Source organism: Colius striatus, chromosome 4 (genome assembly GCF_028858725.1).
Source record: "Colius striatus isolate bColStr4 chromosome 4, bColStr4.1.hap1, whole genome shotgun sequence".
Taxonomy (NCBI): domain Eukaryota; kingdom Metazoa; phylum Chordata; class Aves; order Coliiformes; family Coliidae; genus Colius; species Colius striatus.
In genome coordinates, this window is record NC_084762.1 from 34,842,923 (window position 1) to 34,855,522 (window position 12,600).

A 12,600-nucleotide genomic window follows, 5' to 3' on the forward strand; every position below is an offset into this window, starting at 1 on the left:
ATTTTTTAAAAGCACAGATTCTAAATGGATATGAACAGAATAAATTTTAAGTAATTTAGTCTTTTTCTTAATAACTTTGGTTGGTTTTTTCCCCCCTATTTCTAAAACCCAATATGCTGTTAAAACTTTCATGCAGAATCTTGTCACCTTGATGTGTCTGTCCTTCCCATCATCTCACCTTCCTGACTAATCAAGTTCTTTCAACTACACAGCTCATAAAACTGGAGAATTAAAAATACCATCTCACCCTCTTCAGCATCTGGCTTCTCCTTATTTAGCTACTAATTTCCTTTTTAATTTCAGCAGCTTTATTCTTCTGTTTCAGCCTTTACCTCAATACTGACTAGTATTAAGGGATTTTAAGTAGGAAATGAATAAAATTTGTGAGGACATATTCTAAAATAAAACACCAATCACCTCAAAGTAATCTAGAATTACAGAAATCTGTTCTATGTGCATAAAGTCCTCTTTCTCCACTCTCCCTTCAGATTGCATAACATTTCCAACAAAACCTTAGTCTCAAATGGAATTTTTAATATACTACAAATAACAACAGTTAACTACAGATCTCATTTCATTTACCATATGTGCAATTGTACCATTCACAAAAGCATAATGGAAATATCCGTCAGAAAATATGCCACTGCAGCTGAAAACCCACTATAACTCCTGAAATTCCCAGGCCTTCCAGCACAGTAATGCATCCTAGCTAAACAAGGGAAAGAAAGCAATATGTTTTGCATTGCTGACTTATCAGAGAATAAAAAAGAACACTTCTCTATAGCTGTGATGGAGAAATATTTTTTTTTATGACTAAGTTACTGTTTTACCAGACAAACCACTAGATCAACTCTGAAACGAAGCTGACTCAACTTCCACATTAGAATGCACTACTGCATCCCGGTGATGATAATAATTTACGGATGGTAAAGAAGTCACAAAACCAACGTGTGCCTACAATTTCTGCTACTGAGTTCCAGTTTCCAGTTACACAGAATTTCTCATTGAATTCCTGAATTCAATTTACTTTAGATTACAGGTTTAGATTACAAAACCTTAACATCACTGTCACTTTTTGTTCAACAAAGAATGAGACATTCATCTAGTTTTCTCAAACAAAAGAACTAGTGGTCTTAGAAAGTAAATCATTAGATCGCATGCTGAAAATCAAATTTGCATCAAGGAACTTATTATAGCTGGGTACACTGGAGGTCACTTCTTTTCACCCAGATTTTCTGGGTTCAGAAAACAATTGGGTAAAACTGATGTAAGATATTCCATTAAAGGTAGTGAGCAAAAAGACCCAATCTCCAGTTTAGAGTTGCACAACTTGCCAACTGCTTGAATCCAGAGGAACATGATCAAATCACTGCTTTTTTTTTTTTTCATTATCCTTGGCATCTGCTACTATCTGAGACAAGATACTGATCTACACAGAGATACAAGAGGAATACTTCTTACTAAACAACAGTAGAAAGTACAAGTACATTGAATTGGAAAAGGAGCTTCCACGAACAAAATAAGTATATACTACAGAATTTAGTTTTCAATCTTTTTTCTGATTTTTGAAAAAAAAAAGATTCTAATGCACTGTTTTGTGTTTGTGTAGTATGGGATCTTACTGTAGCAAGGGAGCAGCTACAATGGTGGCCTCTGTAAGAAGCTGCTTTAAAGTCCCCTGGCTCCAAGTCAGACCCATCTCTGGCCAAGGTTGAGTCAATCAGGCCCCTCTACAATCATTCTTCAAGAAAGTAAAAAAGAAAGTAAAATCTGCAGCAGAAAGAGGAAGTGTGATGAAAGGAAACAACCATGTGGACACCAAGGTCAGTGAAGAAGGAGGGGAGGAGGTGTGCCAGAGCAGATCTGGCCCCTTCATCCCGTGGTGAGATAGCAGCTGTGCCCCTGCAACCCATGGAGTTTTAACAGTGGAGCTGAGATCTGTCAGCAGCTTGTGCAGGACCCCACATAGGGACAGGTAATGGCACCCAAAGAAGGCCATGACTCTGTGGGAAGCCTGTGCTGGAGCAGTGAGTCTCTGAAGGACTGCAGCCCACAGAAGGGACACAAGGCTGGAGCAGTTTGTGAAGAACTGCAGCCCATGAGAAAGACTGATGTTAGGGATGTTTACGCAGGACTGTCTGCCATGAGAGGGATCCCATGCTGGAGCAGGGGAGCTGTGTGAGGAATTCTGCCCCTGAGAAGGAAGGAGCAGCAGAGACAATCTCTGATGGACTGACCATAACATCATTTGCCACCCCCCTGCATCACTGTAGGGGAGGAGGCAGAGAAACTGGGAGCAAAGCTGAGCCTGGGAAGAGGGGAGAGGTCGGGGGGGAAGATCTGGTTGTATTTCTCATAATCCTACTCTGGTTTTGATTGGTAGCAGATGAAATTCTTTTTCTTTTCTCCCCAAGTCAAGTCTGTTTTGCCCATGACCATATTGATAAGCGATCCCTTCCTGTCCTTGTCTCGACACATGAGGCCTTTGTTAGATTTTCTCCTTCCCATCCTAATGCAAGGTAGGAGGAATAAACAAAGGCTGTGTGGTGCTTTGCTGCCGTTTGGGCTTCAGCTATGACTCGCATCTTAGCAAAACTGTAGCCAGTTGTAGAAATTAATTAGTTAAGGATTGGGTTCATTACTGAAATTCAGTGGTACAAAAAAACCCTACTTATGAAAGATTTCAACAGGGTTGCTTTAATTTGTGTAAAATTGAGGTTGAAAAATTTAAAATCAGACTTCTCTCAGGAATAAAAAAAAATAATGGCAAATATATAAATATTACAGCAATCAGGTTTATATTCAACTTGCACAATTCAAATAGCTGAATGCTCAATTTTTTTGCACTTTTATGTTTCATTCTACTTAGTAGGACAAAAATTGACCTGTACAATTTTTTTTCTTCAACTTAACATTAGAATATCCTCCAACTCCATCCTTTCCTCATGAAAATATTTTAGCATTGCTATAGCAGATTTGAAAACAAAATATTATAGATACATAGAGTTTTTCCATGAGCTAGAACTACAACCGCTTCATAAGCCCGTTAATACCGAAGACTGAAATAATATGGTTTATTCAAAACATTGTGGTTCATTTGATGATACTGTAAGTACCAAATTTCACCTCATGCTGCCACTCATAGTGCCAGTTACCAGAATGCAGCAAAACATATAATTCCTCATAAAATCTTCAGTTAAAACAGCCAGTCAAGAAAGTAAACAGTTTCTTAACAAAGACATTCAAAATCTTACTGACCTGTGTGTGTTTTAACATGACAATCCAGAGTGGATTTTACAGTGAAACTCTTTCCACATTCTTCACACTTATATGGCTTCTCTCCAGTATGGATACGAACATGCCTAATAATTCCAGAATACAGGTATATGTGAATTTCTACTTTAATGTCAGTTTGAATAAATATCTTGTATCTTAGTAATTTTAGACTTAATTGAATACTTATATTAACATTATATTAAGCAGAACCAGTAAAGACGATGATTCAAGCATTTGCCTTCTTTCAAACTGATTCTTACAAGTTTTTATATATAAAATCTAAAACTTCATAGTAATCATTTTAATACTACAGGAAAAGAAATATGAAAAGGCTGGCTTAGTCATGTTCAGAACATATAATATTTTGACACATTATTTAATCATTCTGAAAAACATATGTAAATATGAATTTCTGGCAAATAAATGAAAATACAAAAAACTTTTCCATTCCTTACCTGACTAAATCACTAGGTTTTTTAAAGCTTTTAGGGCAATAACTACAACAGTTGGCATATTTGGGTTCTGCTTCCAGTTCTGCTTGCTTATCTTTGATCTCACTAATTCTGTCTTTCTCTGCAGCAGACTGGACAAGAACTTTTTCTGAGACAGTGGCACTTTCTCGAGGCCTAATCTTTGCCAGTTCTGCTGTTTCTTCTTCTGTAAAAGTTATGACACCAGGACGAGATTTTCTTGAAGTTCTTTCAGAGTTTTCATCATCATCTTCAACACATGCAACTATTAAAAAAACCCAAACAAACACTTGTCTGTTTAACCCGTCAACTGAAATTACAAATTAATCACACTGCCATTACATTATGTGCTTGGACTTAGATTTTGAAGTCTAACATATCTGGACTTCTTTTTAAGCATATCTGCATTTATAATTCTTATTTTTTATAATGATTAAATATATGTACAAGTAATTTAGGATTAAAAAATGTTCTACTTTAGTGACACAGTAAAATGACTATGTGACATACAATACCTTGAATACACTGGACAGACTCCTGGAAAATTGATTTCTTTAGACAACTTAGATAACAGCAATTTCAGTGGCTCTGAACATTAGACATTATCCTTGCTGGATGGCTAATTTATAACACTACTGTTATAGCATTCACGTAATCCACTGAACCATCTGTACTTTTTAGGTAGCAAGGACTGTAAGAGTAAAAATGAAATAATTTACCTCCTCCTCCTGTTTCTGTAGCTGCTGCTACAGCTGAGGAGACTGCCTGATGTTTTTTCATATGTTTTTTGCAGTGAACAGTTGTTCGAAAGCTTTCATCACAGAATGGGCACTTGTAAGGCTTCATGCTCATGTGAGTTGCCATGTGCCTGGTAAGGCTGCCATTAGTTGTGAAGGAGGTATTGCAAATGCTACAGCTGAATGCTTTAACTCCTTAAAGTACAAGAAACAAATAAGTAGCATGCTGTTTGTTTAAGTTTACTTATACAGGACATTTACAAAACCCAATGGGACTTCAGATAATATGGAGCTGGTGTACTGTTACCTGTATGAGTCTTCTCATGTGACTTAAGGACTCCTGAGGAAACAAAGCCACGGCCACAGAGTTGGCATTTGTAAGGTTTCTCACCAGTATGTGATCGTACGTGCTGTTTCAAATGGCTCGATTTCTTAAAACCCTTGTTGCAATATTCACATCTATTAGAAGAAAATTGTTTTTATTAGTTGCATATAGTTAATAGCCATAAAAGACTCAGGAAATTTTGTGATGGAATCTTGAGGTACAACAAACCTATATGAACGTTTGCTTTGATCTTCATTATCCTCAAGAAAGTGAGGCCGTTGCGTATGCAACTCAAGTTCTTCTTGTGATGACTGATCTTGTATCAAGCGAGTCGTCTAGAAATCAAAGTCCCAAGTAAATTTCAATAACACAGTATTGAAATAAAGTCACAGAAGTGGGCATGAAAAAAATTACAGCCTTTAAAGTCAACACAAGTAACCAAATTGGTGTTTTCATAACTTTTTACAAGAAGTTGAGAGTGCGATATGACATCGCTCTATCATAGTGAGAAAGAAAGCAGCAATATATGCAACTGCTGAATCAGAATGAACAGACAACATGGTGCACTTACACCTCCCTGGGAATCTAAGCAAAAAGTCTCAAGTCTTGTGGATTTTTCTGGTGTTTCAGGGGTTAAATTTAACACTAAAGCAGCCCTTTTAAACAGTTGGAACCCCACACTGTGTAACAAAATGCACAGTGGTGCTGAAAGACTTCACTACTTTTCAACAGGTTTTTCCTCAAGGCAAAACCCGCTACAGAATAATCTTTGAGAACAAAAGCATGTTTTAGGACTTGAAGAGAAGAAAACTCCTAAACCTGTAGGCTGAAAGTAGTTAAACTCTTCCAGATCCTAAAAGCACCCTTGGTTCTCTGACTGACATTTGCCCTTTGCAAACAAGTATGAAGGCATCATAATTCACGCAGATCATCAAAGTAAACACATTGCCAGAGATAGTCTTTGCGCTAGATACTGCTATCATCATAGAAAGTTATATCTAAACTATATTTTTAGTACTTTAGCTCTTTTATAAATTCAACCAGATGGGAGTCATGAAAAAACATCATCCAATGCAATATGCAAACTGCATAAACGATTCCTATATATTTGTAAGATTATTTTAATTGCTTGGTTGTATCTACAGAAATCAAAGAATTAGGACAGACTATAAATTGTTTTGTTACAATGAGTTCTTTCCTTAGTTTTACACTTAAAATCCAACTTCATAGCATTATACTCTTTTTTTAAGTCTAGAGCATCGAAACAAATACATCTATTTTTAGAAACATATAGCCACGTCATTTATTGTCCCTTTACTCTTTCATTTTCCAGTTGTTAAAAAAAAACACCATGAAATATTTCTAACTTCTCAGATTACCTAGGCACCAAAGCAATAGCTCAAAGAAACTCATCATGGAACACAGAACAATGAATTCTGCCTTCCAATGGTACTTACTACATTAATAGTGTCTGGATTTGGAACCTGAAGAAGGGCTGGTGGATGGTAACTCGTCGAAAGAGCCTGAGATTCAAGTGTGCTTGAATCCTGCAGCTGCTGTACAGCTGGAAATTGAGTCTGTTGATTGTAGCTATCATTCACTGTAAAACCTGTCAGAAATTAAACAGTCACAAACCTGGAATATACACTGAACTCGACTTTGAATAACACCACACTTTTCCGAAGACCACCTTCAAAAGAGATTAAGCAGTATCACCATACAGTAATACTCATTTTATACTCTTCAGTGTTGAGTGTCAAAATACATAAATGCTTTTGGCATCTATGTAATATGCATAATAGGGTTACTTACCATCAGCTGGAATTCTATTGGAAAATCTCCTCCACAGAAAAACACTGTTTGAAGTTTCTTCAGGGTGCCACAATTACCTTAGAGCCATTGAAATTTTGAATTTCTTGTATGTAAGCATGCATGTGTCAAACAGGTTGACCCATCTCCCTTTATCCACGTTGGTACCACGCTCCCTTAACTACACTGGAAGCCGCTCACAAGGATGCAAAGCTCAGTGGGGAGGATGGCGGGTGAGTGGAGGAGATGACCCAATAGGAGAACTCCAGTTTCTGATAAAGTAACCCCATTTTCTCCTACTTTGGATCTCCTCCACATATTCCCACTCTTTAGATAATAATAAAGTAGAGCCTCTCAAAGGCAAACTGCAAAGTAAAAAAATAAACATATTTTTATTCACATTTCCAGTATAAAGACCTGAAATTCCTGTCTGGTTTTGTTCTTCTGAAATACCAGATCTTAATCATCTCCTTTTCTAAATGAAGGAATGAAATGATAGTATCAATGATTCAGAGCTAGGGAAATATAGCTCAGATAACAGCATTTTATAAATGCTATTAAAGATGCCCTTTTATCTCCCTCTAAGATCTATCATTTCTAACATTAAAAAAAACCAAAACACATTATGTGGAAAAAAATTGAAACCACAAATATCAGTAATTAAGGGCAGCAATTTTACTGTTTCTGTGCAGTTTGCCTTTAGTGGACAAAAAGGGTGAAGAATATGAAAACAGGGTAGTAGAAACAAACCCACATCAGATGAACACAGCACCAAAGGTCAAAAAGCAATGCTTAAAGAATGTTTTGAATTACAGTACATCCAAAATTGGGATGTGTTAAAGTCAAGCGGAAGTTTTCCCAAAAGGCACTTTCCACAGCAGAAGAATATTGTTATCAATATAGGAGAAAACCCTACTTGTATGCTACTGCTGACACCACAGAATGAAAGCTAACAAATCCTGAAAGCACTACTAGTCAGGTTGAAAGTTTAAGACCGACTTGATGCTGCAACTTGGGTATTTTTTTCTCTCCCAGAACTACCAAGATTACAAGAAAAAAAGCTTTAACAAGCTGAATCTTGCACTTCAATTACTCGTAGTGAAATGATAAAATAAAAAAGTAGCCTGAAGAACACTGATGCAAAGCTTTATAGTGCTAACAGAGCTGCTAATTTCTATTTTCAAATACATTTTAAAAGCACCTTTAGAGAACAATGATACTCCCGCTAGACTTGATGACAATACAGAACACTAAGCCTCAAGAAACTGAAGCAAAAGTAATGCCACTTCCATGCCCTACATAAATAAACTAACTACTAAATGTGCAAAGAACAGTTACTTAAACCTGAAACTTTTCTTTAATCATTAAGCAATTTTTTACTAGTTAAGAGGGAAAAAAAGAAGCTACTATATCACAATCTGCTCTACTTCACAGTTTTTTAATAAAAGCAATTATTGATGTCCTGAAAAATTTCCCAGGATCGTGCAACAAAATACTCATGAAGAAAAGTTTTAAATTTAGAGGTACTTTGGGACGAACTGAAGAAAGAAATACTTCTTCTGAAAGTAGTTCTGGAATACATGTAAAACCAGTGCTGTAACAAGAATATACATGATGCATCCTCATTTTGCTCAATATCTGGTATGAAGATCTGGTATCTACTCAAAATTGTAAAAAGACTTGACAATCCTGAGCATACGGAAGGCACTGGCTACCACCACACTTTTTCTACAGAACAGCATTTAAAAAAAAAAAAAACAACAAACCACCAAGAAGTAAACCCCAGACACTTAGTCTGAGACACAGAAATATATTTCTGAACTTTTATTTTTCACTCGTTTACATCATTATCTGTTATTTCCCAGAAATTTTGCTTAATCTTCAAAGAACAGAGAGCATCTTAAACTTTTCTCTATAATAAGGGGAGGGGAGTCTTACTACAAAGTCCTTTGAAGTTGGAACTGGATTTTGTGTTATTTCAGTACAAGTAACTAATTGCATTGCTTGTTTTTTCTTGGCTTTAGGTCTTCACCTGACCTATTCACATCTATGTTAACAAAACATACTGAATAAAATACTCTGGAAACTAGTTTACTAGTGGAAAGATGTGTCTTGCACATGAGAATGCGAAAACAGTATGACAGTTCCCAGCAAATACAGTATTTTAGTAGTTTTAGTTTAGACAAAACTTGAAATCTTTAGTGAGAAATCATTTGAATTGTAATATTACAAAGATATCTACATGCCCATGTGCATCCCAGTCAGTGACTAGCAATCAAATGTTCTGCAGGTTTGCTTCCTAGGCGACTTCTGGAACCAACTGAACAGTATTGACTGGGATTCATGTGTAAATAGTTACTGAAAGAACCAGAATTCCAAAGTCCTGAGATTGCAGATCAACTTCTTAGGAAATCAAAACAGCAGTCTGATGGCAAGGGTCTAATTGTGTGGGCTACAGAATAACAGTATTTGGACTACTTTTAGTTTTTTGACATGACTCTCCTATCAGCACTAATTAAATTATTAACATTCAATCATGCTTACAGGGAGACTTTAACAGAAGAAAAGGTGATGTAACCTATATGAAAACACATTTGGTGACAGATGATATTCAATAATCCAAAGACATTTTTGGATAAAAGATCCATTTGGTTGGTCTAACCTCACTAAAAAGTCTTCAAATGAAGATGCCTGAATATGTAAACCACAAGGAACACCGAAGTCCTTTTTCTTAGTCTTCAAATCTATCTCAAATGAATAATAGATTATGAAACAGCAGCATCCTCAAAAGATCTGCACTTCTTTACAAGACTGAAAATATCAAGAAGAAAATCTATCTGAACAAATCAGGAATTCTGGTAAAGTATTGTAAACAAACCTGAAAGAATAAACAAAGTTCTGACAGATCTGTGCAGACCTAGAGATCAGCCTCACCTGCCTGAAATGCAAATTTTTCTTTTAAAAAAAGGAAAAATCAATATAAAAAAACTATCAAAGGTTTTTTTTAAACTCCTACATTATTGTAGTAATAAACTATGATCCAAAATATTTTATCAAGAACACAGACTATAAATATCAAGGATGAAAAAAAGAGACTGTTTTAAGCTTGAATGTTCTGCCTAGTTGACAGGAAAAAGAAATTAGGAGCATGAAGCACAGATGCAGACATAGGGAGAGGGTCGACCAATTTAACGCATGCATCCGCGCAAATGCTTACCTACCTGAAATTCAAAAATTTTGAAGGGCTCCAGGATCTTCAAGGAAACTTCAAAGAGTAGGGAATCTGTGGATGAGATTCCAAGTAGAATACGAGACATCTTACACAAATGAGTTTAAAACAGCCCACAGCACAAACGTTCTGATTCTCTCTACCCATTTTGTAATGTATCGATGAACAGTCCAGATTTCTGATGACAAAAGAATTGTTTTGTCAGATCTAGAAGAATTTCACTCCCCCTTCCCCCCTAGAAACCACTCAGTATGGAGAAAATATGCAACATAGAAACTAAAGTCTAAGATAACAAAACAAGGTTTACTTATAGGATTTTCAAATTCAAAGGAGCCGTAAAAATCCAAACAAAAACCACCACTATACTTGAGAGTTAGAGAGAAAGGTTGCACTTTTTTTTTCCTGTTGTCTGTTTTCATTCATTTGGAGAACTGTAAAAAGTAAGTGATGAAAATAATCCATAGTTTTTTTAACAGGACCTGGTTCTGTCTTGTTTAATAAAGATGGAGTCTTTAATTTATTTTCTTAGTTACATACAAAGCAACACAATCTAGAGAATTAAAATCAGCAACAAACTGTACTAATTTTTTGCAGTGTCATCCAACTTAGCACAGTCAATTACGCTTTTCAAATTGCACTACACAATTAAGCAGAGAATGAAATTAAGAGCAGAGAAGTTTATGCAAATGGAAACCAATTACTGGTTACCAGTTATATAAACAGAAAGTTATTTGTTGGAGTCAGATACAAGGAAGAAGAAAACCAAGCAATCAGTGAGATATGCTTCCCAACCAAAACAAAGGAAAACACATTAAACATACCTGCTTCCCTGTGCCGCAGCCCCCAAAATTAGTAGCTTCACATCAAGTAACAACTCAAGAAACAAAAGCAGTGAAAAGCGAAGGAACACAGCCATTTCTTTGCTCTCTGCAGGCTATGTAAGCCTTACACATATTTCTCAGTATTTTCTAGGTAAAATTACTATTGTAGATTTTTTTTATAAGTTTCAAAACATTTACAATCTCTTCATTTGTTACTTATGTAGCTTGAGAAAATACAAAAAGAAACTGCTGTGGTTAGGTGAAAGCATGATTTCTATATGGTTATATTTTGCACTGTCGTTTTCCACAATGAATTCCAACCACTACTCAATCCAATATTTGAACAGATTTCTGATCATCTCCGGTTATGAGCACGCACATTTAGAGGGAAAGTTCTGTAAACTGCCTACTGCCACAGCAATTTCAAACACAACCGAGGAAAGAATATGAAATGCTTAACTATAAACCCCATACTGTAATGAGTAAACATCAGCTCAAGAAAGCACAATCTACTTATAATTAAGTATTCACGTTATTCTACCAAATATAGTTTCAAAACAGTAATTTAAGGCAAAGATTTTCCAAGTTCTCTACGTTGCAGTTATTTTGGTTGTGGAAGCCCACTTTTGAAATGCATTGATTGCTCTGCTGTAAAGCCAGATTTATAAAAATCACTCTAAAAACTTTTCTTTATTACTAACCTTGTGATAAACCCTGTTGATCAAATGGCTGCTGTGTGATAGCTTGTTGTTCAAATTGAGTGATGTTTTCCTGTAAAGTATGTTGTGATGTCACAAATCTATCTGAAATGGGGAAATGAAGAGAAGGAAAAGAAAAGGAAAAAAATATCAGGAAAAGATAAAGTAATTAACTGGATAATAAAACCCTACATTTTACAGTCATCTGCATTTTTACTGAATGAAAAATAAAGTTATCTGAATAGGTATTTAAATCTTTGCTTATTGTAGGCTTTATTTATACTCCTCTGTGCTTGCTAAGTCGCTACATCATGAAAAAGAGCAAATAATAAAAGCCAAAATACTTTATTCCATTATTACTAATAAATCCATGAAATATTTCATATTCTCACCTCAAAACACAGGTGTTACTTCCCAAGTAGACTACAGAGCAGTGCTTTTTATTAATAACAGAGGGGATATGGTAAAGTTTTGTGCTCACAGAATTATTTTTCTGTATATTTGTTTAGTAGTTTTGATACAACTAAATGGTGCAAACATTAATCATTTTTTTCATATTTTTAACAGTAAGTCTAAACACCAATGAATGAAAGAGATTGCACAACATACTTCATTTAGTTAGCTTTTACCTGATACACTTTAACTTGCATTGTCTTAGAGTTCAAACCACTGAAATTGGTGAAAAAAGTTACATTAGAATTTGTAAAACTTACCTCATAATAACCATGAGCACACTTCAAAATACTCACCTTCATCTTGCTCTAAAGGCTGATCAGCCAATTGTTGTTCTAGTGCTGTTTCTTCTGTTCCTACCACCGGCTGCTGGTCTAACTCTAAAATAGCCTGCTGATCTGTTGCAACAGCTTCAGACTGCTGTAGCTCATCACTTTCAATCTCCACTTGCATCTGTGTAGAAACATGAATGCTTTGCTGATCTACTGTAGAATCATCTACTGAAGCAGACTGCTGATGCTGCTGAAGCTGCTGTGCAAGTTCGTATCTGAAAAGAAAGGTAAGAAGTTCTTCTCATCACATCAGTTAGTTCTCCCAACTGCTTACAAGACAAAATATTTTCATTATACACCATAAATTACTATACCTTCAGAGCTACCCAAGTGTTTACTGCCCATATATAAACACTCTTATTCAATTATTAGCATCTGTTACAGAGCAAAGCTGCCTTTCCAAGTATCTTTAAGGAAGGACTACTGAAATACATTGAAGGATTCATATAA

At 35.7% G+C, this 12,600-nt stretch overlaps 1 protein-coding gene across 8 annotated transcripts in view; it reads right to left on the minus strand.

The window, feature by feature from the left end:
- The window catches only part of ZNF236 (zinc finger protein 236), an 82,742-nt gene that overhangs the window by 24,368 nt on the left and 45,774 nt on the right, over window positions 1–12,600 (minus strand). For 7 of the 8 annotated variants that reach the window (XR_009818602.1, XM_061994827.1, XM_061994828.1 and 4 more), the window contains exons 15-22: window positions 12,115–12,365; window positions 11,369–11,470; window positions 6,266–6,417; window positions 5,037–5,143; window positions 4,791–4,942; window positions 4,466–4,678; window positions 3,732–4,011; window positions 3,259–3,362 (exon numbers count right to left, since the gene is read on the minus strand). Coding sequence is in view for 7 of the 8 variants with exons in the window: in XM_061994827.1 (XP_061850811.1) it covers window positions 3,259–3,362; window positions 3,732–4,011; window positions 4,466–4,678; window positions 4,791–4,942; window positions 5,037–5,143; window positions 6,266–6,417; window positions 11,369–11,470; window positions 12,115–12,365 (1,361 nt within the window). In the remaining variant the exon portion in view is untranslated. The remainder of the gene's footprint in view (window positions 1–3,258; window positions 3,363–3,731; window positions 4,012–4,465; window positions 4,679–4,790; window positions 4,943–5,036; window positions 5,144–6,265; window positions 6,418–11,368; window positions 11,471–12,114; window positions 12,366–12,600) is intronic. The other variant, XM_061994831.1, reaches the window with a different exon arrangement.